The 27294-nt window shown below is 45.4% G+C and overlaps 13 protein-coding genes across 15 annotated transcripts; 7 read left to right on the top strand and 6 right to left on the bottom strand.

Annotated features, from left to right (window-relative positions):
* The first annotated feature begins 11 nt into the window (after positions 1-11).
* On the top strand, positions 12-1304 carry LOC136185334 (inositol monophosphatase 1-like). The gene is made up of 7 exons (XM_065972443.1): positions 12-118; positions 189-325; positions 380-530; positions 580-688; positions 738-852; positions 910-1061; positions 1123-1304. The coding sequence occupies exons 1-7, from the start codon at positions 53-55 to the stop codon at positions 1227-1229; spliced, it is 837 nt and encodes a 278-aa protein (XP_065828515.1). The 5' UTR covers positions 12-52; the 3' UTR covers positions 1230-1304.
* LOC136185331 (uncharacterized aarF domain-containing protein kinase 5-like) lies at positions 1186-4511 on the bottom strand. Of its 2 annotated transcripts, none has more exons than XM_065972438.1 (14): positions 3422-4511; positions 3300-3363; positions 3065-3241; positions 2839-3003; positions 2678-2791; positions 2484-2615; positions 2354-2437; positions 2227-2308; positions 2091-2178; positions 1940-2031; positions 1706-1889; positions 1572-1646; positions 1423-1518; positions 1186-1363 (listed from the first exon to the last, which is right to left on the bottom strand). In XM_065972438.1, the coding sequence occupies exons 1-14, from the start codon at positions 3883-3885 to the stop codon at positions 1252-1254; spliced, it is 1929 nt and encodes a 642-aa protein (XP_065828510.1). In that variant the 5' UTR covers positions 3886-4511; the 3' UTR covers positions 1186-1251. The 2 variants fall into 2 exon arrangements, with proteins under 2 accessions (XP_065828510.1, XP_065828511.1); XM_065972439.1 differs by having other exon boundaries at positions 1187-1363; positions 3065-3236; positions 3422-3436.
* Positions 3900-5304, top strand: LOC136184532 (dipeptidase 1-like). The gene is made up of 9 exons (XM_065971438.1): positions 3900-3919; positions 4000-4102; positions 4153-4491; positions 4540-4716; positions 4764-4787; positions 4837-4848; positions 4898-4973; positions 5046-5170; positions 5221-5304. Exons 1-9 carry the CDS (start codon positions 3900-3902, stop codon positions 5302-5304), a joined length of 960 nt encoding a protein of 319 aa, XP_065827510.1.
* LOC136185332 (cilia- and flagella-associated protein 263-like) lies at positions 5187-7070 on the bottom strand. Its single transcript, XM_065972440.1, has 11 exons — positions 6909-7070; positions 6764-6855; positions 6653-6707; positions 6485-6602; positions 6334-6426; positions 6224-6286; positions 6092-6172; positions 5878-6033; positions 5719-5826; positions 5544-5663; positions 5187-5483 (listed from the first exon to the last, which is right to left on the bottom strand). The coding sequence occupies exons 1-11, from the start codon at positions 7022-7024 to the stop codon at positions 5352-5354; spliced, it is 1134 nt and encodes a 377-aa protein (XP_065828512.1). The 5' UTR covers positions 7025-7070; the 3' UTR covers positions 5187-5351.
* On the top strand, positions 7061-7806 carry LOC136185335 (small nuclear ribonucleoprotein Sm D1-like). Its single transcript, XM_065972444.1, has 4 exons — positions 7061-7133; positions 7213-7289; positions 7343-7531; positions 7588-7806. The coding sequence occupies exons 1-4, from the start codon at positions 7120-7122 to the stop codon at positions 7653-7655; spliced, it is 348 nt and encodes a 115-aa protein (XP_065828516.1). The 5' UTR covers positions 7061-7119; the 3' UTR covers positions 7656-7806.
* On the bottom strand, positions 7761-9677 carry LOC136185333 (translocon-associated protein subunit alpha-like). Its single transcript, XM_065972442.1, has 11 exons — positions 9534-9677; positions 9075-9202; positions 8961-9002; positions 8799-8904; positions 8654-8747; positions 8568-8601; positions 8378-8509; positions 8249-8328; positions 8116-8194; positions 7968-8061; positions 7761-7917 (listed from the first exon to the last, which is right to left on the bottom strand). The coding sequence occupies exons 1-11, from the start codon at positions 9607-9609 to the stop codon at positions 7874-7876; spliced, it is 909 nt and encodes a 302-aa protein (XP_065828514.1). The 5' UTR covers positions 9610-9677; the 3' UTR covers positions 7761-7873.
* A 30-nt stretch (positions 9678-9707) lies between these two features.
* On the top strand, positions 9708-11071 carry LOC136185329 (leukocyte receptor cluster member 1 homolog). The gene is made up of 7 exons (XM_065972437.1): positions 9708-9736; positions 9792-9891; positions 9939-10067; positions 10134-10254; positions 10313-10373; positions 10428-10859; positions 10916-11071. Exons 1-7 carry the CDS (start codon positions 9714-9716, stop codon positions 10989-10991), a joined length of 942 nt encoding a protein of 313 aa, XP_065828509.1. The 5' UTR covers positions 9708-9713; the 3' UTR covers positions 10992-11071.
* On the bottom strand, positions 10964-13105 carry LOC136185327 (palmitoleoyl-protein carboxylesterase notum2-like). Its single transcript, XM_065972435.1, has 12 exons — positions 12868-13105; positions 12635-12775; positions 12523-12576; positions 12372-12469; positions 12259-12319; positions 12127-12200; positions 11973-12075; positions 11734-11922; positions 11592-11686; positions 11396-11531; positions 11295-11342; positions 10964-11244 (listed from the first exon to the last, which is right to left on the bottom strand). Exons 2-12 carry the CDS (start codon positions 12751-12753, stop codon positions 11103-11105), a joined length of 1119 nt encoding a protein of 372 aa, XP_065828507.1. The 5' UTR covers positions 12754-12775; positions 12868-13105; the 3' UTR covers positions 10964-11102.
* Positions 12510-14357, top strand: LOC136185328 (uncharacterized). The gene is made up of 10 exons (XM_065972436.1): positions 12510-12689; positions 12773-13026; positions 13082-13259; positions 13309-13359; positions 13412-13475; positions 13530-13666; positions 13716-13802; positions 13851-13945; positions 13994-14107; positions 14164-14357. Exons 2-10 carry the CDS (start codon positions 12820-12822, stop codon positions 14281-14283), a joined length of 1053 nt encoding a protein of 350 aa, XP_065828508.1. The 5' UTR covers positions 12510-12689; positions 12773-12819; the 3' UTR covers positions 14284-14357.
* Positions 14263-21502, bottom strand: LOC136185326 (maestro heat-like repeat-containing protein family member 1). Its single transcript, XM_065972434.1, has 37 exons — positions 21323-21502; positions 20987-21264; positions 20754-20922; positions 20579-20677; positions 20366-20517; positions 20165-20305; positions 20022-20114; positions 19886-19964; positions 19638-19825; positions 19460-19585; positions 19305-19409; positions 19108-19252; positions 19001-19041; positions 18806-18947; positions 18673-18737; positions 18508-18618; positions 18331-18450; positions 18155-18277; positions 18013-18095; positions 17889-17955; positions 17612-17820; positions 17413-17554; positions 17247-17360; positions 17084-17191; positions 16789-17034; positions 16581-16733; positions 16373-16527; positions 15989-16315; positions 15800-15937; positions 15625-15739; positions 15417-15563; positions 15167-15355; positions 14959-15114; positions 14768-14902; positions 14615-14717; positions 14494-14559; positions 14263-14442 (listed from the first exon to the last, which is right to left on the bottom strand). Exons 1-37 carry the CDS (start codon positions 21381-21383, stop codon positions 14360-14362), a joined length of 4974 nt encoding a protein of 1657 aa, XP_065828506.1. The 5' UTR covers positions 21384-21502; the 3' UTR covers positions 14263-14359.
* A 39-nt stretch (positions 21503-21541) lies between these two features.
* On the top strand, positions 21542-24830 carry LOC136185433 (rhophilin-2-like). The gene is made up of 19 exons (XM_065972564.1): positions 21542-21621; positions 21672-21793; positions 21865-21993; positions 22064-22142; positions 22197-22277; positions 22355-22482; positions 22537-22591; positions 22652-22705; positions 22759-22816; positions 22864-22955; positions 23001-23096; positions 23151-23243; positions 23300-23366; positions 23424-23534; positions 23581-23678; positions 23739-23835; positions 23899-23981; positions 24029-24184; positions 24243-24830. The coding sequence occupies exons 1-19, from the start codon at positions 21595-21597 to the stop codon at positions 24630-24632; spliced, it is 2016 nt and encodes a 671-aa protein (XP_065828636.1). The 5' UTR covers positions 21542-21594; the 3' UTR covers positions 24633-24830.
* LOC136185439 (programmed cell death protein 6-like) lies at positions 24611-25894 on the bottom strand. Of its 2 annotated transcripts, XM_065972570.1 has the most exons (8): positions 25797-25894; positions 25666-25744; positions 25496-25632; positions 25312-25439; positions 25175-25249; positions 25049-25123; positions 24826-24994; positions 24611-24764 (listed from the first exon to the last, which is right to left on the bottom strand). In XM_065972570.1, the coding sequence occupies exons 1-8, from the start codon at positions 25830-25832 to the stop codon at positions 24726-24728; spliced, it is 738 nt and encodes a 245-aa protein (XP_065828642.1). In that variant the 5' UTR covers positions 25833-25894; the 3' UTR covers positions 24611-24725. The 2 variants fall into 2 exon arrangements, with proteins under 2 accessions (XP_065828642.1, XP_065828641.1); XM_065972569.1 differs by having other exon boundaries at positions 25496-25744.
* Positions 25889-27293, top strand: LOC136185436 (gamma-glutamyl hydrolase-like). The gene is made up of 9 exons (XM_065972567.1): positions 25889-25981; positions 26029-26134; positions 26184-26234; positions 26286-26370; positions 26424-26562; positions 26614-26720; positions 26766-26859; positions 26913-27050; positions 27110-27293. Exons 1-9 carry the CDS (start codon positions 25906-25908, stop codon positions 27232-27234), a joined length of 921 nt encoding a protein of 306 aa, XP_065828639.1. The 5' UTR covers positions 25889-25905; the 3' UTR covers positions 27235-27293.
* The last annotated feature ends 1 nt before the right edge of the window (position 27294 follows it).

Raw genomic sequence — 27294 nt, 5'->3', positions numbered from 1 at the left:
GAACCAAAAATCACGTGCGACGCTCTGTCCCCACGGTAGTATTCGCCGCAGTATGGATCCTACTGAAGAACAGCGCTGTTTTGATTCTGCAGTAGATCTTGCAAAACGAGGAGGCCAGGTAATCCTCTCAACTTACGCGGCGGCGCTGGAAGCACGAAGGAAACGAAGCTGTGTCTTTGTCCTTGCAGCTCATTCGCGAAGCGTTTGAAAAACCTAAGAGTATAAATCTCAAAAAGGGATGGTCGACCGATCTCGTCACCGAAACGGACACTCAGGTGGAAAACCTCATCATTTCGACTCTCAAAGAAAGATTCCCAAATCACAGGTAATCCACTACACTGTACCTTCAATAAAAAAAATTTTTAATTACCTTATTTAGTTTTATTGGAGAAGAAAGCGTGAGCGAGGGAGCTCACTGCGAATTGACTGACAATCCCACGTGGATGATAGATCCCATTGACGGCACTACGAACTTTGTTCATCGCTTTCCCTACGTGGCTGTATCTATTGGTCTTTGGGTCAAAAAGAGAGTGAGACCCCGTGCAGCTAACGTTTCACGCGTTTGACTTTTTTTCGTAGCCTTTAATAGGCGTCATTTATAACGCTCCTCAAAACTTGCTCTACACTGCCAGACTGGGTCAAGGGGCCTTCTGCAATGGAAAGAAACTAGCTGTGTCTGGCGAAACGGGTAGTGAAAAATATGCATCCTATTTACTTATGATTCGAATTGTACTTAGAAATGTCCAAGGCAATCGTTGCTTGTGAAGTTGGAGGCACTCGAGAGCCAGATCGTATGGCTATTGTCAGAGAAAATATGTTCAGTTTGGCTATGCCACCGAACCCCGTGCACAGGTTAAAGAAAATCGGGCAGGGGGAAAAAAATAGTCTCGTTTAATTAATTTTCCTTAGCATTCGATCTCTTGGCTCTGCTGCACTCAATATGTGCATGGTGGCGTGTGGATCAACTGACGCCTATCAGGAATTCGGTATTCATTGCTGGGACATAGCAGCCGGTACTCTCATAGTAACGGAAGCAGGGGGAATTGTCATGGACCCAAGTGGTCAGAATCAACGTTTTTGACTTACTATTAGTTTTGCTCAAGAGCTTTTGTTTTTATTTAGGTGGGGAGCTAGATGTGATGGATCGGCGAGTGCTGTGCGCTAGCTCACCTGAACTCGCTCGGCAAATAGCAGCTTCATTGAAATGCATCGCTTTAGAAAGAGATTGAACGTGCTTGGGTTTATAAACACTCATTCTTGAAATATAACGTATTCCACTGAACCCAAGTCCTTTGGCACACGACCAACGAATTGGAGTAAACGTATGTACCACATAAATATGCGTTGCTTTAGAGAGATTGTCCTTAGAAGAGAAGAGAAGCGCTGATTACATTCCCTTGTCGTGTCTGTGCGCACGCTTACCATAACTTCCAATTAAATAGAAATCGTTCAGCTTTTAATTTAAGCCGCTCAGTAAAACGATGTTCATCTCTATCGGCGTAGGCCCCATCGATAGCGCTGCAAAGCAAGCAATCAAACGTCCCTTGTTGCCACTAAATGCGACGTCTTACCACAACGCCATTATCTTGAAACGATTAACGGGAGATCCTAATTCCTTATGTATTGACCGAACGTGGTTCATATTCCTTCGCGAAAAAATAAAAACGAGCTCATTTATACTCTGTCGCTTCGAAACAAACCAAACCTGAATACTAATAGAAGTGAGGAGGGCAATTTCCGAAGAATCGTGACAACCGTGTCCATGTGATCGCGAGCAATACTACGAAGCACTTCGACGTCCTTGGGAGTCAATTTAGTTCGAAAAGTCATCTCAGAGCCTTTCTTAAAAATAGGCCTTTGAACGAGCATCGACGAAAAGAAGACGTAATCTAGAAAAACGCATCATTACGTTTAATCGTTGTCTGTACGTGCACCTGACCTTCAACGCCTAAATTATGACTGTATTGCTTCATACCCGCCTCGTCGTGCATGACAATACTCTTCCATAAATTACACAGCGCTTGCCTATGTCTACGCACGCAAAAGAGTAAGTGTCCTTTATCTGGGAATTATTTAGAGTGACGACTAACCTCGGTTCTACGTACATATAGAGACCGTGGTCCAGTAGAATGATTTCGGCTTCACACTTTTTGCTACCCGGTTTCGCGCGTATCAAAACTGCGTATCGTCTTTTTATACACAAAATTTCGACGATGTCGATTTTACCGTTTCCTGGATGGGGATCGGCGTGAATGAAGCCTGTCTTGAATATCTGCTCAGCCATGCACTCGATAAATTTGCTAGCCACCTAGACAAATTCAGCAATGGAGAAAAACGAAAGCAACTGGCTTACATCGGGTATTCGAAGACCTTGCCGTTTCATTTCCTTCACATCGGTTACTTGAAATCCATCAAGAAAGTCCATCGTAAGAACGCGCTAGACGCCGTAGTTCGATCAAAGAAATAGAGTCGGTTTCTCTTACCTTTGACGTTTTGTCCCAGTGAATTTTGGGCACTATCACATAAGGAAGGTGACTCAAGTCTTTCTGGCATCTCTCAGCATTGCGTCCCTCGTTTTCAAAATCGAGTTCAAGTGCCAAGGTATCGCGTAGTTCCTGCGCAAGAGCGCAAACTCTTGTCTAATAGTGCGCCGCACGAGAACATCTCTCTCACACACCGTAAGAACCCAGGCGAAGGAAAATTTCGGATGCACGAACGTGGCGAGTTTCATCAGCTTCTCCAAAACAAACATGTCACCGGAAAATCGATCCCTCAAGTCGATATATTGAATCTAAGAAGAGAAATCGATATTTCATTTTAATTAATCTGACGATTTACCTTCACGGCCACTTCTTCGCCATCGTGAGTCACCGCCTTGTGAACTTGAGCTAAACTAGCGGCTGCCATAGGTTCATGCTCAAACGTGCGAAACATTTCGCGAGGCTGCTTGCCAAAGTCTCGCTCAAACACCTCTTCGATTTCGCCGTATTGTCTTCTCAACGCCTAAAAGAACGCACCTAACTTAAAGCCCCCTTTTCTACTAAAGAAATTTTTTTTGTCTTGCCTTGTCGTGTAAAACTTTGAGGCGTTCCGTGTACTCAACGGGTAATATGTGATTAAATGAAGCCAAACCCTGACCCAATTTAATATATAAACCCGCATTCTTTAGAGCCCCGTCCAAAAGTCGATTCGCTGATCGACGATGACAGGATTTTATAGCTTCGTCATATTCCCGACTGTCCTTAATTAAATCAAATAATTAATAAATTTAATTATCTAGAGGATTGACTCAATCGCACTTCGTCTAATCCCCACAGAGACCACGAATAGTCAACCGTTATTGTCAGTCCAATGCGAAGCGATCTGGACATTTTTTCGCTGAATCGGTACAAGGGTATGTTCGTTGACTTCGATTTTTTACCTCAAAAGGCGACCGCCTCCTTGTAACGTTACGACGATTTTTCGTCTTTGATCTTTCGGCAATGTGAAGAAATAGGCGAGAGAGCCTCCGAAACCCAATGCGACGCTTCCAAATGTGAACCACCTTGCAGAGCGTCTTATAACTGCGGAGCTAAGTCGTCGAAAAGGACGAGAGAACATGCTCCCCAGCTTTCGTGACTTCGTCAAGTCACCCCAACGCGCGCTAAAGCTCCTAGAATATGAGTGACGAAAACAAGGAGAAGGTTCCGCTGACTCAGGCACCCGCGGCGACACCCGCAAGCCCAAAGAAGAAGAAGAAGAAGAAGAAGAAAAACACCGCAACGAAAGTGGCTTTGCTTGCAGTAGCATTGCTCGTCGTGGTAGCAGCCGTTGGAGTACCCACGGCAATTTTAGCTCAAAAATCGTCGTCGAATTCATTGCCGTCAGATCCGCTCCAACGAGCATACGCACTCATGAAAATGCATCCGCTTGTTGACGGGTAGCTTACCGGGCGCAGCGTGATCACACTTCGTGACTGTACTTACGTCATAGGCACAATGATTTTCCTCATCAATGCAGATTGCAATGGCAAAATCAGCTGACGCGATTTAATTTCAGCGACAGAATCAATACGACTCATACCGACTTGCCTCGTCTAAGGGAAGGACGATTGGCAGCTCAAGTAGGCGTGGCTTCAACTTCCGGAATCCGTCCTAAGTATTTTTTTTCTAGTTTTGGGTTTCCTACGCCAGTTGCGATGCTCAATTTAATGACGCGACGCGCGTTTTTATCGATCAATTGGACGTCATACGTCGTCTTGTTGACATGTACCCGGATGACATGCAGTTCGTCACGACGGCGAGCGGGATCGAGGAAGCATTTGTAAACGAACGCATTGCGTCTCTAATAGGACTCGAGGGTGGTCACGCGATCGACAGCAGCCTCGCGACGCTCCGCCAGTTCTACGCGCTTGGCGCGCGCTACATGACGTTGACGCACTCGTGCAACACGCCTTGGGCCGATTCCTGTTCGGTTCCGCCAGAGCACGACGGATTGACCGATTTTGGAAAGGTGCTGGATGTCGCCAGCGGTGATATTTCTCTCCACGCTCTTTCCTAGGAAGTTGTATTGGAGATGAATCGACTGGGCATGCTCGTCGATTTGTCGCACGTCTCCCCGGATGTGATGAGGGACGCGCTCAACGTGACGCGAGCGCCCGTCATTTTTAGTCACTCGGCTGCGCTAGCTTTGTGTAACAATTCCCGAAATGTTCCCGACGACGTGCTAGACCTTTTGGTACGAATTCATTGATTTCATTTGATTTTGAATTGATTTTGCCTTAGCCTAAAAACGGGGGCGTGGTGATGGTAAATTTCGTTAATCAGTATATCAATTGCTCTGCCAGTGCATCTTTAGAGCAAGTGGCAGGTACAGTAAGGAAGTTGAAATAAAATTTGCAACTGAAGGAGATCTCTAGATCATATTGACTACATCGTTCAAAGAACAAATATACGTCACGTGGGCATTGGGTCTGACTACGACGGAGTGCCAAAGTGAGAGGAGACGACGGTGATAATAACTTGACGTCATCTTTTTTTCCCTCCCCCACCTTAGTCTTCCTACAGGCTTGGAAGACGTATCAACATATCCCTACCTCATTGCAGAGCTGATACGGAGAAACTACACAGACCAACACGTGGCAAGAATACTTGGCCGCAATTTCATTGAAGTGTTCAGAGAAGTGGAAGAGGTAGAGACCATAATAATAATAGCGAAAAGATGACGCTATTGATTTTATAGGTGAGAGATCGTTTAAAGTCTGAGCTGCCTTACGAAAATCTCATCAGTCCTCCAATCAACGAAACCTGTCGACCTGATTTTTAGAAAGACAAACCCCTGTACCTTGTTTTCTATGCTGTATATTTTTTTTTCTACAACGGTATTCCTTGGAGTGCGTTCCACGGATTGAGCTGGTGGCTTTGCATTTGCATTTGTTTCCACCTCTTCTTATGCGTCGTCAATGCCATCTGCGCAATTTCGACTTTTCTTTCCCAACTTTTTACCTGGAAAATAAAAACCGAGACTAAGAACAGTTGTCTGCGTTGTTCTCTCCCTTCCCTCACCGTCTTCAAAATGTCATATAATTTCGCCCGTTCGCCAACATAATCCAGGACGTCTGGCACTCGGAAGTCGGCCAGCTGACGTTTCAATTGGCTGTAGATGTGCTCAGCAACACCTCTGTCCTAAAACAAAGCAACCTTATTATTATTTAATTAACGTGCATTCATACCCCTTTACCTTTTCAACCACTTCGGTCTCAATTGCTATTCTGTCAAGAAGATCGTGACGTTGCTTGATTTCACCGTTCAGATGCGTTGACTCCGCCGTAATCACATGAAGTTTTTTCTACACAACCAAGATCTCAAACAATTAGTTAGTTAAAATTGTTCTGTTTGCCTTGTAGGAATTCAGAACTTGCTGTGCGTTTCCCGCTTTCAGTTTTAGCCTCAGAAGCTCCTGATTTCGTTCTTCGATTTTCGATTGATACTGCTTGTTTTCTATTTGTAGCTGACGAAAGTCGACTTCATGTAGAACCTCTCCCATTTCTTCTTTCTAAAAAAAATATACCTTATGACACCCAAACGTTTTAAACAGTTCTATTTCTCTTCACTTGTTTCAATTGCAGTTGAAGTTTCTTCTTCTGAACTTTCAACGTTGAATTCTTCAGTCTTAGTTTTTCCATTAGGGCATCCTATGATGGATCAATAACTTGACATAAAGTGCACAGCAACACTCAACGTACCCGCGATCTCAACTTGTCTTCAATGTACCTCGCCACTCTCTCCGCACTCACCTTACCAGTTCTCTAAAAAGAAAGCTCACACTCAGTTCTTCTCTGAAAGGAAAACTCACGTGATTAATTGCACCCCTGAGAATATCCCGTTCAAATTCGTATGAAGCTTTTTTCATTTCGGCCAATCGTATATCAGCTTCCTCCAAAGCAGCCTGCGCAATAAAATGATCTTTTAAAAAAGCTTTCCTTCTTCTTGGACTATTTATTTACCCTGTGAGAATCCAATATTTGTTCGCATTTTTCCGTCATTTTGTCTATCTCGTCTCTCAGCTCCTCCAATTCTCGCGTTGCTATGTCGCACTTTTGCTCCGTCGTCAGTCGCAGTAACCTAATTATTTTTAGAAATTAAAAAATACGGCTACGTGCAATTGTACTCACTTTTCTACTTGGGATCGAGATTTTCTTCTAACCTTCGAGTCTTGCGCGACAGAACCTGCGAGAAAAATCGCGAAATCACATGATTCGACATTTCGCAGTTTTTTCGTTCACTTCTTCGCGCTGTCGGCGTTTCCTTGGGCTCGACTCGCTTCAAGTACTTTTCCAGCATGTCCGTTTCACGGTACAAACCGTCGTTGTGTTGTCTGGGTACGGTCTCGTGAGAGAATTCGTTGCCACGGAGCGACAGCAACGTTACCTGACTTCTTCCAGAGCCATAACCAAGGCCTCGTTGCTCCAATCGTGAAACAAGCCCTCTCCGGTCATTTCGGGCGCTGCTGGAGGCGCGGAATCGATTGGATTCGCGTCGGTCATTTCTCGTCGTTATGGAGAATCAGAAATATACGGGGGCCCTAGGGTCCCGGCTCCGCTAGCGCTCAAGACTTCAGGAAAACGAATCCGTTTCGATCATGAAGCTAGTGAAGTAAGTAGAGCGTCTCGCCACTCTGCGACGTTTTTCTCCACCTTTTCGAGCTACTCGAACTAGCGCTTGCTTGCCGTAGATTCCTTATGAGGCTCAGTCACGAGACGGTGACAATCGAACTCAAAAACGGGACGGTGATCCACGGAACAATCACAGGTGCGTATAGAAGGCCTAATTGCAAATATTCTCGCCACGTTCTCTCGTAACAGGCGTCGATATAAGCATGAATACCCATCTAAAATCCGTCAAAATGACAATCAAAGGCCGAGAGCCGATCAGCCTAGAAACCCTCAGCATTCGCGGAAACAACATTAGATACTTCATCCTTCCCGATAGCTTACCTCTAGACACCCTCCTCGTCGAAGAACCGGTAAAAACTAAGAAAAAGAAAGAAACAAGTAAAAATTACGATACCGTAAAACACAGACAATAATAAACAAATTTTTTTTTCTAGTTACTCTGGGTCGCGGTCGTGGCCGAGGCAGGGCAAGGGGCAGAGGGAGAGGAAGGGGACGAATCTAGCTAGCTCTAATTGATATCAGTGCCAATAGAAATAAACGGTGTAGTCATACTTGAGCGCTTTTTCGTGGTTTGTCCAGATGTGTGTGTGGAGTTTTCCGCTACGGGTCATTGTTTGGAAATTTATATAATGGGCACACAGCTAAAGCCTGTACAGATGTCAAAAGCCAACTTGTGTGACACCCACCCCCTTTTTTCCGCAGACTGTCTACTATTACAGTCTAATTTTTCGTCTTCCTCTTTCTCGGCGATCTCGTTGGGGCACCTGAAGGAAGAAGTGTCAAAGACACGTGACATCAATATTTATTTATTGACCATTTGCGTTGAGGTGATCCATGGGAAGCCAGCTTTTATCCACCTCATCATCGCCTTGGGTTCCTACTTCCACTTTCGGAGCCGACTTGCGTTTCTGGAAGAGAAGACAATATAAAATTCAAAAAGAAATTGAAACAAAATTTCTCACTGATCCTGTCGGCACAAAATTGTAGATGAGGATCACAACAAGACCAAGGGCAGCAGCGAAAAGAATGTAGAGGAAAAAGCTGAAATAATCCAAACCAATCAATTCAATGTCAATAAAAATGCACTCAACTTACGTTTCAGCATCTAATCCTTCATCTACTTCATAAAATTCGACTGTGTCATTGAAGACGGCGTCGCGAAATTCACTCCCGTCCTAGAGAAGGCGTTACAAAAACTAACTAACAAAAAATGGGTGTTCTTACCGAATTTCTATAATTCAAAGCAATGACAAGAATGAATGAGCGTCCTCCAAGTGAATCTCCGGGAGTAAATTGATAAAGGAAGGACCGGTGTTCACCAGGCACAACAAGAGTATCAAACATTCCAAGCGTGAACTAAGGAAAGATCTATGTATGTAATCTCTGTCTCCATATCACGTGAGCGCGCGCGTACATTCTGGATGAAGTAGGAGTAGTCTTGGGGATACCTGAAACGAGATATTATACATAAATAAAATTATTGCACGAGTGTGACTTTGCCTGAGTGACGCTTCCAAATTATCGACGATAAAATCCTTATCGCCAGTATTCTCAAACCCCGTCAAAACTGTCGCCAATTTTCCTGCCGGAAGTTCTAGAAAGAATCTAGAGTGATTCAACGCAATCCTGTCAATAATTCGCTGACGCTTTTCATTGTATTTGGTAAACAGTAGAGTCGTATCGGCATCAGGCGACGGTTTGATTTCGGGCACTTCGTCCTCTTCTTCCTCGCCGCTCACTTCGTCTCCAGCCTTTAGATATAGAAGAAACTCGCACGTGATGCAGGCCAAATCAAAGACCCACTCACCGTTTCAGCTGGGCTCTTTCCTTCCTCTCCTTCTTCGCCTTCCTGCTCAGAGAGAGAGAGAGAGAGAGAGAAAAAAACGTTGATTATTTTATATCAGAATATCGAATTTCTCACTTTTTCCTCCTCTATAGTCGTGTCGTCGTCGTCATCATCATCATCATCAGCGCCTGTCTGACTCGCTCCTGAGCCCGCTCTTTCGTCCTCGCCTTCTACTTCATCCTCGGCCGCTCTGACAACAATTCCTAAAAAAAGAAACGAAAAACAAATGAGTGGGTAGAGGAGTTGCGCTGTCCCGTTTCCGCGAAAGGGGTCCATTTCTTTTATTATTCTAATTTTTCCTCAGTCGAGCTACTTCGCTGTTAGATCACGTCCCGTGCGATAGCCGGCGAGCGATACGTGGCACTGGGATTGAGAACGAGCAGCGGAAGAACTCCGATTGCTCGTCTCGCGACCGATGCCTAGACAACGGACGCCCCTGTGAACGTTTCGTCGCGACGGCGACGGCGGGTCAGTCCAAATGCCGATGTGCCATCACGGGAACGAGGAGACGAGGCTCTTTTTGACGCGTCTTACCGCTTTGTCCGATTAAAATTGTCACCGGAAAGGCAATGAGGAAGAGTAGCAAACACTTCGAAAGCAGTTTGAACATGGAGAAGGGCGAGATCGATCCGAAAACGACGGATTCGTACGAACAAAAGATTCGATTGTACTACGCGTGCGTCGTGAAATGTCAAAGCGACTCCCGTATGCAAAATGAATATCTTACCGAAAAAGAGGTAAAGCGAGTTCGAGATGCTTCGTTCGACGTTGCAGTATCATCTTTCCACACAGCTGGCATGTTCGAAATAAAGACAACGTTGCAAAAGTCCGAAGAGACGAGGCGCAGGCAAAAGAGGAGGAAGAGGAGAAAGAGAGACGTCGTCTTCTCGCCGTAAGAAAACGAAATCAAATGCTTTTGTAACAGAAAACAACGTGCAGGAGCAAGAGGCGAGGACGGATCTCCTGCGCAGCAGAGCGAGATCAAGAGACGCGAAAACGACAACAGACGAAGACGTGCAACTTGAATACGAGGGACACATCAACTTTTTTCAAGAACTAGAAGAAGGGGTAACGTTTAAAATAATTAATTAATTAATTAATTAATTAATTTAAAATATTGGGATTTCGGATCAGGAGTACAATGACAAGAAAAAGAATTTAGAACACGAGGCCGAGGCCAAAGCAGATAAGGAAAAGCAAGAGAAAAAAATTGGGCTATTGACCTATTTGGGTCAAAGCGTTCTAGACAGCTCAGGTCAGTTTCTATCTAGCCATACCTTGTAGTACTGTAGCATAGATTCTTTTTTTATTAGAGAAACCCTGGCATACGATGAGTAAGAAGGAACGCGCGGAAATTGAGGAAATAAAGGCTGTGTTAGTTTGAGATATGCTCTTGGCGTCTTCTGCTATCTGCTTGGCTTTCCTTAGGAGATCAGAGCGATTCAAAGCAGTCTTGGATCCATTGAACGACATGAAAAAGTTTCTCGGTGAAACAAGAAAGGCCGAGGGTCGTGGCGGCATTCAGCAGCCAAGATTGTCTAGCAGGAAAACAGGAGTACTTGATAGGCCCGTTTCGGAAATATCTGAAAAATTAGATAGAAAAGAAAGGAAGAAAAAGAAGAAACACAAGAAAGAGACGAAGGCAAAGAAGAATAAGAAACATAAACGGGCTGAGATAGAAAAGGAAGAGGTAGATGAGTCAAGTGAGAGTGACGACGAGGAGAAGACTGCCAAAGCAAGGCAATTGGAACTGCTGAGACATCAGAGACTGATGCGAGAAAAGGAAGAAAGAGCTCGAGCTGAAAAGCTTTTGAATCCTCATCGGCAAAAGGAGATGAAACAGCCAGTGGAAGATGACAGGTGAGATTCTTTTTCCGAGCAGAGTTATGACAATTGACGGCATGTTTCTTGCTCAGGTCCAGGGGTTACAATAGCCAGTTTCATCCCCAATTCGCCAGACAAAATCAAACAAAGGAGAAATTTTTGTGGTAGATTTGCTTGCCGTGCCAGCGCTAATTTGATTTTTTTGTGCTCCTATAATGACACGAGTGTAAATACATTAAAACAGAGAATTGAAATTCGTGTGCGCGTTGCCAGACCGGCCTATGCCTCCACCGACTTGAGACACGTCGGGTTGCAGTCAGGGATGCGGCATTTGTCTGAATGCCTCTCCTCCTCTCCATTAAGGAAATTGTCAAACGCTTCTGAAATGGTTATGTCGTTCACTTTGACATTTAACCACGATCTACACAGAAGGGATTACGACGGAAAAGCACTTTGAAAAGCTGTTCTTACTGACTGAGAATGAGCGTGTGGTAAGCACACGCTGGTGAAAACAGAGAACTGAAAGAACAGAAAATTTTTCTTTCTTGAAGGAAGACCTATTTTGCACTTACGTGACTACACCGAGCTCTTCTCGGTACTGCGCTCCTATGCCTTCGACGTAAGTGAAGGCTTCGCCAAAGGGAAGCCGAACGTTGCATGTCGTCAAATCCGCCAAGTCATACTGATATTCTTGAATCAACGCAGGGGCTGCAAGCACACACATTACGAGAACTTGAAAAAAACGTCTAACACCATAACGAGCCTCACTTTTTGTTGGGTATACGTATTTTCCTAGGAGACAAAGCCAGGAAGAGTTAGTCAGCCGATGCAAGCACGAGTGTGACAGCTGAGAATTCCACAGTCTAAAAACGGTCAGCGTATTAAAATTTGGTGTAAATTATTCAATTACTTGACGCCTTTTCCAAAGGCAATGTACAGTGCGCATGTTTCATAGATGGCACAGTTACTTGGTTTGAACTGAGTGGAATTCATCAGCCAGCCAGAGTCAATTAAGCCAACAACACGAGTTGAAGGAGCGGCTTCTGACATCAAATCGGCTATATGATCCAGATTAGAAAACGCTCCAAATCCACCAGCACTTTTAAAAAATCCATTTAATGAAAATGACAACGAGTCAGTCATTCTCACCTGACGCCAGTCAATACCAGCAAAGACGCCTTTTGAAGTCCCAAGGGAAGGATCTCCTTGATTGTCGCCTCTATGATAACGCTGCCCAAAAAATTCCACTTACCTAAAGCAAGACTTTCTAATAATAATAATTGTATTCCATCAATTTCCTGACTGGCAGGATTTTCTGCGGATGCATTTGCCGTAGCATTGCCAGTCCAATGATCCGAGGAACAATACCCAACAAATCTAAATGTACCAAAATCTTCGTCACTGTCAAAACGTTAGTCCCCCATAGCCCTCGTACACGGAGTTGGCATCCCACCAACTGGGATTCTCAGTCTCGTCGTCAGACAGAATTCCGTGTCCTATAGCAGATGACTTGACCACAAACGTGGGCGTACCCTTAGTTCTGCTTGCCTTCAAATTCACCACTCCACTCAGTTGAACTCATTAGATCCGGAGTGGATTGGTGTCGCTTGTTGCACGAATCTTCATCAAAACAATACCAACCACCTATAGTGTCAACAAATCAAATACAACGGATATATTTCCATCGACTCGCATTCCTTGCATGAGCACAATCCACTTGCTGCTATTGGTCGAAGACATCCTTATGTAATACCTGCCAAGAGATCGGATTACAGACTATCGAAGGAAGAGATTCTCCCCCTATAAGTAACCCGGCTTTCGATCCGTCGTTGCACACTGCCGCCGTATCGTCGATTGGACGAAATTGTAAGGAAGCGCCGAGAACGTGCGAGAGAACGCCCAGCAGCACGATCGCCGCAAGCGTCATCATCCGTTTTTTCTGTTTGCAGTTGCTAATAAAGGAGCGATAACCCGTATTCGGAGGGTTCTCCCTTCGATGGCGGCGTTGCAAGAGGGAAACGTGCCCCTGCTGGAGAGCCCTTACATCAGCGCCGAGTCTCTCGATGACGAGTCGTCGTTCGGAGTCGACGAATCGCTGCTCACGCTAAGGCAGCTTGACGACGGCGACGTCAAGCGAGGAGTCGATTCGGACGATGACAGCGACGTTGGAGAGGACTTTCGCGAACCACTTGAACGGCGGCCGGTTAGACGTGACGTCACTGCTCCATCGATGATTGATTGATTGACAAATGTCGTAGTTCTGCCTGTGGTGCAAAACGAATGCTACCAAGGCGTTCTTCAGCAATTTCGTTTCGTTTCTAATCATGCTGACTGGAATCATACTGACGGCCCTATTGAAACCGAGCCTCGCAAAACACTGTCCAAATCAATTGGTCACTAATCACACTATCGTTGATCTTGACTCACAATGCATTGGTAGTCAATGCCCTGTTGTTTTGAAGGTAGCTTGCATTTCAGTCTTTAGGCTACGTTGTCTGTCGATTTGTACGCTCCGTCGGTCTCGTCATGTTCTCCGGTTTGTAAACGCCTAGGCATTTGACGTATGGCTAGCAGACATTTCTCGTTAGGAGGCATGACCAACTGGATAGCCGTAAAGATGCTATTTACAAAGATACCTGGCCTAGTCGGAAGGTTTGATGAAGTCGTCACGTCTAGAGCAGACTCATAAAGCGGAAAATTTCTTAGTGGGGTCATTATTCAGCATTTTGAAGAGATCCGAGAGTCAATCAAACGAATTATTCTCGATACATTTTTCGAGCCGGTCTCCATGCAGCAGTATATCAACACAAGAACAAACGACTTCCTGCAAACATTTGACCTTGGTAAGATAGTCAATAAAATCGCGAATTAGGTTCATGAAAATGAGTATAGAAAAATTGGTCACTAACCTTCTCGATTCGCCTCAAATCCGGCTGCTAATAGACCAAAAGTTGACCCAACTCTACGCAACTCCAGAAGGTACAAAAGCAATTTATCACACGGACTACTAACTCTTAGAACTTACAGGAGTATTACTAAAGGCAATGGGGATAACGAGGGACCAACTGGAGCCCTGTATCGGCCCTTTCGTCGCTGCTTCGGTGCACGATTTCGTGCCCATCGTAAGTCTTGCAATCCTCGCCGTTGCCGTTGTTCACGCAGTTCTGTAGTTTCTCGAAATCATCAAAAATCTTGACACGGTCAACGCCGACAAAATTCACCGTCACGTCGAGCAAATGACGACGTCCAAAATTAACGATATGTCTGCGAAAAAAGTAAAAGACGTAAGCAAGTATTTAGATCTATTCTCGCTCCTCCGACATTCTTTCCCACTTCGCAGCTGGTCAAAAAAATGATCGAAAAGCATTTAGGCTGGCTCGTCGTCTGGGGCAACGCCTTCGGTGCAGTCATAGGAGCGGTAGCCGAAATAGCAGCCATATACACAACAGGTACGACATAGAACTAGCAGAGCAATACACTCGGTGGACGAAAAGTTGGAGTATATAAAAATCCGGTCTCCTTTTTTTTATCAAACACTAGTAATCATACAGTAGACTCATCGCTTCCCCGGCCATCATTCGAACCCGAGGCGAGGCGTCCTTCAGAAGCGCTTTCAACGCTAGAGAGCGTTTATCGATCGCGTTAGTGCGCTGACAAGGAGCTTACTTACCGGCGCAGACGTGCTCTTTCGATATCGTGTTCCTATCCGCTTTGGGAAGATTGCCCAATAGAAAACCTAGGAGGAGACAATCGCGAGGGAACTTTTTTTCCCCCTTTGTTCTCTTTCGTGCCTGCAAACATTGCCGCGCTCGCTCGAATCGCTTGCCAGACGCTCTTAAAAAAGCCGACGCAATTCATGGTGTAGAAATTGATCTTGTCGGGAAAGTCGGCAATCTGTTAGACCAAAGAATCGACGAATAAATCGATTAGAGGGACGACCTTACGAGAAGCCGAGCCAAATCGTTCATAAACTCGCCGTAGTGCAATTGAGCGTCTTCAATCAAATGCTTCTGAAACATGTCATTGACGGCTGTGGAGCCCAAAAGCAGGCCAATTTGTCGGAGAGCTTTCTTGCAGGCCTGGGGTGCAGTAAAAAATACAAGGATTCGAAAATTTTCTCTCTGTCTTCGCTCACTTTGACAACGTCCTTGTCGTCCTCGTTCATGTGCAGAAGAAGCGTGATGAAGTTATTGTGTATCTGCTCGAGAAACGGAGCGCGAGACGGGCCGTCGCCGAATCGCTTCAGATTGCCGAAAAGAGTAAAAGCGGCGGCGCGAACAGGAGCCTTATCCTACGAGGAAAAATAAAAGCGATTCAATGCATCATTCGAAAGTTTCGTTTACCTTCTCGAAGCAAGGACGTATGCGAATGCAGATGTTAATGAGAATGGGACGAACGTGCGACTCGCCGATCTCGTCGACGATTTTCGACAAGCCGGCCATCGCTTCGAGCGTGATTAAATCGTGAGGATCTTCCTTGTCGTCCATGCCGGCCATCATAGCCGAAAGAACGGTCGTCGTGTATTTTTTCAGCTGAGGGAACAGCAGAAAATTAAAATTAGGTTACACACACTTTTTAAAAAGGGCGTTTGACCTGTTCTCCGCCTATGCTCGCTATGTTGCCCAGACCGCGTACGCACAACATGCGAACGTAGTGAGACGAATCGACGAGCCGACCGAGGAGATTATTCATCAACAATTCCACGAGATTCATATCGCCCAAGCACTGCTGATGAATCAACTGTGCGCACGACACGAACGCGTTTCAAAGAGAGACGAGCTAGCGTACGTCCAACATTTACCTCGGCAAAAAACGCCGCCGTTACGACTCTCTGCGGTTCGTATAGATTCGACAGGACCGGCGTCAGAAAATTGACGACTCTCGGCACTTCCTCCGGAGCGTGTCGACACAGAGCCCTGAAGAAAAAAATCTTCCCTATTCTGCAAATATATATATAAAACGACGATGTAGCCAACCAAGCCAATGTGGTGACCCCTTCCGAATAACGATCCGGCGTGCAGATCGTAGCCCACACTCCTTCCTCGCTAGTCGTCGTCAAAAAGGCTTCGGCTTTGACCAAAGTCAATAGCTCTTTCATCGCATCCGTAGCACAACTAGACCCCATATCCCAAACTCTTCTTTCTCGGCGATTCCACCTCCCTTACCTGACTGAACTAGGCTCGGCCACTTTGTTCTTTCCAGGAGCGGGTTCCGTGATGACGGCACATGACCCGATTCGAATTAGAAGAGCCGCGAATAGCCGATGAAAGTGCTCCTTTGCGAGCGGCTCAACATCTTCAACACCAAATGTGTAAGTAAAGGCGCACGTAACCGCCTTTGGAACGGGGGTCGGATGTCGAACGGGACCAGACGAGCCTCGATCTTTCTCCGAGTACGGTAGACTCCTCGATAGAAGCTCCAAGAGCAAATCGAAAATGCTGACAACGAGTTGTTTGTCCTGGGCCAACGTCTGCCAAGTCTCGATAACATTTCTAAGAAGAGATTCGAAATTCAGATTGGAGATGCGTCTCTATTCCTAAGTCGAATACTGGTTTAAAGGTATTGGATAGTCGAGCAACGTCGTGATGACAGTCTGGAGATGATGAACGGCTAACGTTCGCAAACTCCTCAGGGAACCCGTGTGCGTTTGCGTGCTACTGATTTTCGTCATTTTTTCAATGATCTCCTTCACGAGACTGCTCACCTGAAGACGAGAAAAAATAATTAAAAATCAACAAAATCTCCCTTTATTGGTGCCTCTGTTGTGAGTTCTCCGCCGCGCAGTTTGAAGAGGCTATTCAAAACGACGCAGGCGCCACTGGAACTGTGCGAAACAGCATCGATGAGCCCGTCGAGCAGACGATAGATATAAGGAATCAGCTGATCAGCAGGCAACTTCTTACTCAAAACCTAAAGAAGGGTAAGCCAACGTTTCTCTCTCCTTTTTTCCCCCCATCTCTCCTACTTTTGACATATCGTTGACGACTCCAAACAAGGCGTTGGCTTCGTCCTTCTGCGCTCGGTCTTTGAGCAGGCTGACGGCATCGACGAATTGGTCCTTGGAGTGCGGCGAAATGCCGGCGTATCTTCCCGATATTCGAAGGAGCGTTTGCATGGACTCGATCGCATTCTGTCGCACGGCCAATTCGGGATCGGTGCAGCGCGGCGTCATTCGCGCTAGCAAATTGCCGAGATTGACGAACGAGGAGCCCTAGAGAGAGCGGCGTAGAAGAACCGGCGCGTTGAGACGAAGCACAAACCGGCTCTGGTTGAACGGTATCAAGATAACAATGCAATAGGCTGGAAAACGATTCCGAAGCCAAATGCCGTTCGTGCGGAGCGACGGAGACCACCCACGGTTCGAGATGCTATAAGCACAGTGAGAAAAAAATAGTCTCGCCAATCAAAATAAATCGCGACTACCTTTGTAATGTTTTCCAATCCGTTTGGATCGACTCTCTTGAGCAGAATTTGCTTGAGCAGTTGATTGAGACTAGCCACCGTCGTATTCATTAGACGCTGAGCTGCGGCGGTCTCCTGGGAAACGAAAAAAAATAGACGAGACGCGTACGTAGATTTTCTACAGTACCTCTTTCTTCGTCGCTTCGCTCTTTCCCTTCGTCGCTTTATCGTCGTGAAGGGTCTCGACGCGAGGCAGACGATAGACAGCGTCGGTGCACGTTTTAATCAAATCGAATTCGTCGGCTTCAGTCAATTGAGGATCGAGCATTCTAAGAGGAAAAAACATAGCATTAATTAATTATATATATTTTCGCTTTCCGACTTACACTAGAGTAGCGCAGGCGTCCATCGCCAACGAAACGGTCTCTCTCGCTATGACGAAGCCCGTCGGTTCCGCTTTGATGTAGTTCTGCATGTGAATGAGCAGATCGGATCGTTTTTGAAAGACGAAGTCGTTCGTCTGTAGGTGACTCGGATGCAAGGCCTTTCCGACGAGATCGACGGCGCGAATTAAGTTCTGCTTCACACTCGTATCCTTGGGGCGACACAAAACGAAACCGCGTTACGTCACGCTAGCTAAAAATGGATTGCGCATTTGTTCACTTTGACGTTGGTGAAATGAGGATTGATGCTGCGCAAGATGTTCACCTCGATTCGCGATGTAATAAGACTACATTTTCTCATATAATCCCCCTCCCCCGTGTATCCAAAATATTTTCGTTCTTACTCTGGCGGAGCGAAGAACGTCACTTGTCCGTAGCACAACATCACGGTGCTTTTCACTCTCTCCACTTCAGCTTCCGTTTTATCCTACAATAAAAAAAAGAAAACCTGTTTTTTTTTTCTTCGCTTTCGTGAGCTCTCATCACCTTCATTAGTCCAAGAAATCCCGTCGGTTTTCGCACCATGTCGTCCTTAGCAACGTACTCCAGCTTCTCAATGGCCGAGTCGAGATGAGCCGTGGCGCAAAATCCCAGTGCCATAGCACAACCCTAAAACAGCGCCGCGTTAGAGAACCAGGAGTCCCTTCGAATAATCGACTGACCTCTCTTTCAATCTGACTAGAATGATCCACAGTGGAAAACAATATGTTTAGATGATCGTGAATGAATTGACGGCTCGTCGATTTCCGCAACACGACGCCAAGACATTTGTAGAGAAAATTCTAAAAAAAAAAAAGAAGAACCGCTCCAAATACTTCGCACGCGAAAAGAGTCCGCACCTTTTCTTCCTGCTGGGCGGTCGGATAGAGACTGATCTGTCTTCCCATAGCAGAACCAAGTTCACACGTCCATTCTTCGTCATTCACTTCGTCCAACGTTTTAGATAACAACTGAAAGAAGGTAAGAGACTCTTTACTAACAAAATTAAAACGAATGGCATGTACTTTCAACACTAGATCTTCCCACGCTTTTTGACTCCATTCTTTTTCTTCCTTCTCTTTCGCGTACTCTAGAAAATACGAGGTGTTTAATTAATTAATTAATTAAAAAGGCCGTCCAGCCAAGGGAGGGCAAGACCTTCAAGGTATTGGGTGAGCTTCGGAATCACGGCGTCCCACAATTCGACGAGATCCTCGTTCAAAATGGGACCGGTATCCTTCATGAGATTCAAGACGTGCAAACCGCGACCTCCGCTTCCGTGAGGCCGACCAGCCATGACCTAAACACCGTTTTTTCGAAAAAAAAAATTCCAATATTCTTTGCTCCCCCTACCAAAAGTCGAGAAATCATCTCCGCCGGTTTAGGCACGTTCACTAGACGCACGTAAAAAAACATTAAGAGACACGCGAACGTTTGTTTGTTTGTTTGTTTGTTTGTACCTAGAATTTCGTAGTCAAGTTCGTAGTCGTCCGCGTTCGCGGCGCGTTTCTTGTTCGCCAAATAGGCGGCGCTTCTGCAGAGCGAGCCCATCGCTTCGGTGTACTGCGGCGGAACGACGCACTCAAGCAAATAAGGCCAAAGCACCTGCGAAAAACTACGTAGAGGAAAGAGAGATGCGCGCGCGCGAGTCCACTACCGATTCCGTGTGCTGGATTGTCGTTGTGATTAGATGCAAAACGTTCTCGCACATTTGTCTCAGCTGCAAATTGCCGACAGTTTCTCTTTCAACGGGAGACTTTGGCTAAAAAGAGAATCGATAATAGATAAGTTTACAATTCAAGTCTTGCTTGCCTCGTCTGATCCGCTCGTTAGAGCGCACTGTCGCACAATAAACTCAATCAAAAGATGTCCTCCCTCTAGACTCAGATATTCGTGATGGGCCATGGACGTGACAAGTTGAGCCAGCATCTTTTTCACCTGAATAAATTATTTTTCATTATTTATTTTTATTGTCTAGGTATTCTATTACCTGATTGTTTGTTTCTGAGAGAAGGATTTTTAGTCCGCTGACGATGAGTGATTTTTTCGTGTCCATTTCTTCGTCCGACGAATTGACAAGATGCTTCAATATTTCCAGCGTTCCGATTCTCGAGCGCTCGTCCTTGACTTCCAGCTTCTGCAGCAAGAACCCGACTACTCTATCGGAATAGGATCTCGCTAAAATAAGAAAGAAAGTCGCGCGAAATAAAGATATAATAATAATTCATTCGTTATCACCTAACACGTTGAAACAACGAAGAAGCTCGTTGTGATTTTTTACCGTTACGGGATTCGCAAAATCAGCTGGAACGCACGTCTAAAGAGCAGAAGTCTTAACTTTCCGCCCCACCCCCCAAGACACATCAAAACTCACGACAGGATGAAGGCTATTCATCAGAACGTTGATATACGGATCCAACATCGCCGGATTTCTCTTTTGCACGGCATCGAGACACATGCAAATGCTCTATGGAACGCGTTCACAGGGACAAATCTTCCCTTATGCAAAACCCTTACATTTGTTATATAGAAATGATCTGTGTGTTTTTTGTAGAGCGACGAGAGCATGGGAATGAGTCGCGGCGTGATTTCTTCCAGGCGATCCGTCGACATCAAATGGCTCATGTATCCAATTGCATCAATGACAGCCAACCTCAACTGGGTAAAGAAAAAAAAGAACTCCATTGTTTCACACGTGAGCAACTATTCGCTTCTCACCTTTGCCTCTTTTGATACAAGCCACAAATTAAACATGACGTCATAAGCCGAATACATTTCTCCAAAGTACATTTCAGACGTGATGCTTTTGTCACTTGCCATTTCGATATTGGCTATGTAGTCGAGAATGGCGTCACAAAACTTAGCCAAACCTAATAAATAGGCAAATAAATAAATAAATAAACAAACAAAAATGATTGATACTCAACTCACATGAACAGAAAGCCCACTTTAGATTATCGTGTTTGATTCCAGCCATAACAGGCAACATCCGCGTCAAAGCATCTTTGACGCGAGGCACAACCCCATACACTACAAAAAAAATAAATATGTATATCTGTAATTGAATTTGGAACCAGAGTGAGAGAGAGAGAGAGAGAGAGAGTACCGTTTTCGGAAGCGAGTTTTCCCAGAGTTTCAACAACAAAAAAATGCGGTACCGTCCCAGCACCAAATTTGGTCATCAGTTCATCCATCACCAAGGCACCGTACTCCTTTCGTCGACCCAAGGCGACGAGCAATCCCGACGATGCCGTCTGCCAATCGGGAACAACGTCCTAAAAATAAAAAAATAATCAATATCATAAAATGTGTGGGCGTGGTCCGGAAGAGTCAACGCACTTTCGTCTGAGTCAATTCGACGGAACCGAGTTGGACGAGTTTTCCGGCGAGCGATCCGTCGACGTCGTCGATTTGCTCTTGGACGACGTGCTGCATCGTTTGAAGTAGAACGACTCGATGACCGCGCGCCAGTTTGGGCCGTTTGACGAGATACGTGTAGCAGCAGTCGAGCATGAGCTTCGGCGTGCGTTTGCCGACTTGGGCGAGCGATTTGCAGAGGGACGCGCGCACCTGCGCGTCTTTGTCGTACGCCGCGTCGATTAGAGCTTCAGTTAGGCCTGGTGTTGGTGTTTCGGGTATTTCTCCGTCTTTCGTGCTATTTTTCGCTCGTTTTACCTTCGACTTGGCCTCCGTCGTGAAGAACGGATCTGCTTGAGCTTGATTGTCGAGCTGCCATGGCGATTTACGGACGGACGCCGCTTGATCTGCAATACGTAGGAGTCGCGCTAGCGTTTATAGGCGAAAGGGAAGCTCGTTTGCGAGTGAACGCGACGCCACGAGCTGTTACAGAGTAGCCCGTATTGGAAAGCGAGTCACGAGATGTAGAACCCGTAGAACGAAGGCGTGTTTCTAGGATCGAGATAGGCGTGGTCGGCCAAACTTGAGACATGAGTGGAGCTGCTGAAGGAGGATGGGTAAGAAACGAAGCTCGTTCCTTCTCGATACGAAATTGCCCCTCCATCAGGGAAACCAACGCCATTCGTACGAAATGACGATGCGAACGAAACAGCAATCGCGTCGATCGAAGATCAACTACGAACTCAACAAGGAGATTCTCCTAAAGGGAGGCGCAGAGCGCCTCTTACGGTACAGAAAACCCCTATTCTCGCGAAGGCGACGACAACGCCGTCGTTCTTCTCGCGTCACACCTTATCTAGAACCAACATCGACGCGAAGGCGAAGAAGAAAGCCGAAATGGAACTGAGTTTTTACCAGTGCAAAATCAAGATGCTGCGCGAAGAATTGCACGAGCTCAATAGCGCCATTCTCATCTATCAGACGGCCGGGTAAGTCGATTAGAATAAGGCGAGGTTTCTCTTTTGAACCGACTATTCAACGTTGCTTGGTTACCTTTAGAAATGCTACGACGAGGATTCCTCTCTTGCCTATTCCGCTCAAGGAGTCGGTCAAGGCGAAATACGACAAAGTCGTCAAGGTACTGCTCATTTTTAATTAGATACCTCGCTGACTCTTTTTTTTTTCGATTTAGCCTTATCTCATCGATCACTATCACGTGAATGATTTGGATGATTTTTCTCAGCCGCTTGAAGAGATCAATCGAATGCGAGAGGTAGTGTCTGTCTGTCTGTCTGTCTGTCTGTCTCACTTCCTCCGGATGACTTACCGTCTCTTTTTTTTCCAACTCAGATGACCCAACAGCCTGGCAGGGACAAAGCGGGACTCGAGCTTCTCTACGAATATTGCAATCAGCTTCACTTTCTCGACAAGCGCTTCTATCCGACGCAGGGTTTTGCTGGACAGGTTTACTTTCAATGGTATTTATTCTTTTTATTATTATTATTCAAAAGTTGATGGCTGCTGACTTTTAGGTTTGATTTGTGGGTGGGCACGGCTGCTGCACAACAATCAACAGCATTTGAAAAAGTGACCTCTTTATCTTTATTTGAATAATTAATTAACGATTAAGATAAATTCTTTTACTAGGCCAATGTGATGTTTAACATTGCTGCATTGTATTCTCAACTGGCTATAGAGCAGGTAAAGCTACCTTGCCCTTTAAATAAATAATTAATTAATTAATAATCTCACAGAATCGTTCCACTAAAGATGGCTTGGAAGAGGCTGTTCATCTTTTTGAACAGGCAGCCGGTAAACGTGATATTAGCACCGAAAATCTCAACAATTTTTTTCCTTAGGAGTTTTGATGCTGCTTGGGCAGGCTTTTGTTAACGCTCCCAGCTTGGACATATCAAAGCCATCCGTTGACTTTCTCTACAGTCTAATGATAGTAAGTGGGCATGCAATTTTAGAGAAAATTTTATTTTTTCTCTAGGCTCAAGCTCATGAATGCAGCTGGGAAGTGATGATGGTCACTGAACAGGAAGGCGACATTGAACTAGCTATAAATATTGCCAAAGAGACAGCCTACGTAAACAAAGAGACAACGAAATACACGTATAGAGTTTTCACAGTCTAAGTCTAGGTGGCTCAATGTTACAAAGGGGTCTGTGATTGTTTGGAGTCGTCCGAATATTTATCCGAAATGATGACTCCGTTCTGGAAAACAATGATTTCTGTACGTGCCAAGAAATGGTCAATATTATTCATCTGAGATTGCTTTTGCGACTTTAGCTTAAGCGCACTCATTTTCAAGCGCTCTCCTTTTTCTACGCTGGAATTGCTTGCGTGGATTTCCTTGGTACGGTTCAAAGCAAGAGATTTCGTCATATAGAGATCATTCTTTTTTTAATTAAAGACGATGATGAGTTGACTATGGCTGAGCTACTAGAACAGGGCGAAATGTTGACGGGAATGTTTGAGTCGTTGGAGAAACAACTGTCGTCAAAAGAATGTCAAAGATATGCGGGTCGGTGAAGTAAAAGGGAGAAAGAAACCGATTATCGGTTCTTTAGGGCATCTTTGCTTTGAGAGTGCCGTCAAATTGCACCAGGAAAGCAAGAAATTGACGGAAGATGATAAACTGCTGAAGAAATTGGCTGCAGTTCGAAAGGTGCTCAGTTTGTAATAGGGCAATTAATTAATTAATTAATTAATTAAACTATATTTCTAGATTCTCGAAATGGACTTGAATCATGCCAAGACAAAAATAGGTGAACTGAAGGGCATCAAACGAGTGCACGGGCTAACAGAAGTTACGCCTATCAAGGGTAAAAAACATAGGCAATACAGTAGATACTTTTCCAGGAAGTAGACTTTTCTCATTGGGGCAGGCGAAAGAGTTCTTGGACGCGAAATTAAACCGGTGAAACCAGAATTCAGCAAATACATCGTAGTCGACTTCTTTCGGAGACTTGTACGTTCCCAAAAAAATTGAATTCGTCATTTCATCTTTTCCTATAGGGTCCCTTACCAGTTTTCAACGCCAGCACCAAGTTCAATCCGCCGCGAGAAATCACACTGAATCGCGCCGAGGCTACAGAAGGCGGACTGGGATTCATCATCCGCGGCAACGGTCCTGTGAAGATACTCCACGTCGACGAAGACTCGCCAGCCAATGTAGGGAGAGATAAGTCATTTTCATATTATTTAAGTTTCAGTGTTCTCTCCTTTGCAGAAAGCGGGCCTATTGCGAGGCGATATCATTGTGATGGTGAACGGCGAAGCGGCGCGCGAGATGACGCACGACGAAGTGGTCGCCGGAATTCGATCGCGAGACGACATCATCCAGCTGACGGTGATGACTCCTACGGATCCCGATCTCGTTCTCCAAGCCCCGAGTCCCAGAATGATGCGATCAGTCAGCATGACCAGTCAGAGGCCTCCGACCGATTTTTCCCTTTCGAGGGAAGACTCAAAACGGGGTCTCATCATTGGCGGGTCGTCGTCGAGTGACGTCAGCAGCGGAAGCAATCGGAGCAGTTTGCTCGGCGTCGTTGTGGAAGAGAAAGAGAATAGCGATGTAGGGAGTGATCAGAGAGGAAATGCAGTCCAAGCCGATAGTTAGAAAGGACAGAGAACTAATGCTACGTATACTAAAAACACGTGTGTACTGCCTAAACACAGGTTAGCTATTGTTCCTTCATTTTGTGCGAGTTATTCAAATGCTCAGGGTATTGTCCAAGGCCATTTCTAGGAACTGGACGTAATAATGTCAGTACAAGTCATATAAAAAAATATAATAAACATTTGTTTTTCACCTGTTCGTAACTGACGTTAATAACGCCCGTCTGATGGACGTCAAAGCGTCGAAAGGCGTCCGTTAGACATTTCAACATGACGCAGCATTGAATGAAGTCGTCTAGCTTCATGGTGTTCACGTCGGCGCGATCGAATTGATGAACACAAAGACGACAAAAGTCAATCGACCTAAATCACGCAGCATTTACTCCCCCTGTTCCTTTCCGCAAAAGATCCGCGTACAGACGATATCCAAATGAGGTGAATGCCTGGTGCAATTCTCCAGCATCAATTGATCCAGAACGATCTCTATCAAAGCTAGACACACAAACTCATTTATCTGAGAAGACGTGACCCAAATTGTTGTACCTATCAAAGCAACTCTTCCAGTCTTGTATATATTTCCACAAAGCGGCAAATTCGTGCACGTCAATTGTTCCGCTCCTTTTTTTTTGCGAGGACAAAAAGGTGTGGGCGTGGAATATTTAACTAATTAAGGTTCTCACTTGTCCTTGTCAAACATTCCGATCATCAAGCGACACGTCTCCTGATTGAAATGCGACCAATTTCCGTTTACCAAAGCTTGTCTCAATTCCACGGAGGAAATTGAACCCGACCTGTCGGCGTCGACAGCCTAAGAAGTTTAGACACTTTCAAATCGAAACAATTTGATTTTTTATTACTACTGACTTGAAACCAAGCGAATAACGTCGGATCTACGCCGGGTGGGGCCCCCGATGGCCCCGAAGGGGCGTAGCCTCCTGGCTGTCCGTATCCGTGGCCGCTGTGGTGATATTCCTGCTGCCCGTAATGAGCTTGAGCTGGAGGCGGTGCTCCATAGCCAGAATGAGCCGCTGGAGGCGGTGCTCCATAGCCAGAATGAGCCGCTGGTGGCGGAGCAGAACCGTACGAAGCGCCGTAGCCCGGTGCACTCGGTCTCTGCAGCAACGATAATCACAATCGGTACTCGTCGACGCGTTCTGACACCTACATGGCCTTGTTGGTGATATCCCTGACCCCAGGACATGCTGCTACAAGAAGCTGACTTCGCAGTTCCACAACTCGAACTCCCGGACGCTTTGGAGTCACATGACATAACAATGTGGAGACTTGCTTTTGTTCTCGCTTCCTCGCTGATATCTCTAAGCGAGTCGCTCAATAATCGGCCTATTATTGGTGTGCGTAGTCACGCCTTAGCGTGCGAGTTTGAACGAGTTCTCTAGGACTTCTGACCGAGACGACTACCCGCTTTCCTGGACACCAATTCTATTTGGCCGCCTCCTATGTCAAATACATCGAATCGGCTGGAGCTCGCGTTGTACCTATTATGTAAAACGCGACATGTTGCCCACGATGTTTTTTCGATTTCAATTTCTAGGTTAAATTGGACGTCGGAGGAATTGAGCACAGTTTTGTCGTCAATAAATGGGTAATTTTTCACGAGTACATTTTGAATAAAAATTTCTACTAATTTTTGTAGAGTTCTTTTTCCGGGTGGCGGACAAAATTTGGTCACTTCTAGATATTTTGAGATTGCTAAGCAAGTTTACCAGCACTCCATTAATGTAATTGCAAGGATAACTCGCAGTAAGACCGCTCTGCTTCTATTAAATCATAGGCTACTGACTCGGGCCAAGTGTGGCCTGTTTGGGGCACTTGTCTTGGCTTTGAAGCACTTAACGTTATCACTGCCGATGAAAACGTACTGTATGAAGTTGATGCAGAAAACTATAGCATTCCTTTGCAGTTCACTGAAGGTCAATAGATAGACGCGTGGCCATGCTTTATTTAGTGAGAACTTTCTCTAGATTTTGAGCAGAGCCGAATGTTTAAAGACTGTCCTTCCAAAATAATTCAAATTCTTCGCAATGATAATGTTACAATGAACAATCATGTGAAGGCAGTCAGCCCCACGGTAGGAGTCACGTAAATACATGTGTATCTAACATTATCTACGTAGAATTTCTCGGAAACGGTGGCGCTGAACAATTTCTATAAAGTTTTGTCAGTAAATAAAGATCGTAAAGGTCGTTCGTTTGTCTCTACAATGGAAGGTATCTACATGTACCGTGATCATCTCAAGCTACTGTATTTCTATTTATAATAGCATACAAATACCCTATTTATGGGGTTCAGTGGCATCCGGAGAAGAACATCTTTGAATGGATCGCGTCAGAAGGAATCAATCATTCAAGCAATGCCGTGCTCGTTACTCAGTACATGGCCAATTTTTTTGTTTCCCAGGGTGAGACCCGCGCGTTGAAAGAGAATTTTTTGCGTCTAGTCGTTTTTTGTTTTCACCAGCTCGAATGAATGACAATCACTTCTCCACCAGCGAGGAGGAGGACAAGTATCTGATTTATCGATACAGTCCTATATTTACGGGCGAAAACGTAAAATCGTCATTCGAACAGTGCTACGTTTGGTAAAAGATTTTAGTGCTGACAACCATATATGGCGCAGAATATGACGCTTGTTTTATCCGGGAC

This window comes from Oscarella lobularis, chromosome 3 (assembly GCF_947507565.1).
Source record: "Oscarella lobularis chromosome 3, ooOscLobu1.1, whole genome shotgun sequence".
Taxonomy (NCBI): domain Eukaryota; kingdom Metazoa; phylum Porifera; class Homoscleromorpha; order Homosclerophorida; family Oscarellidae; genus Oscarella; species Oscarella lobularis.
The sequence above is the reverse complement of the archived record's forward strand: the minus strand, read 5'-3'. Positions and strand labels throughout refer to the sequence as shown.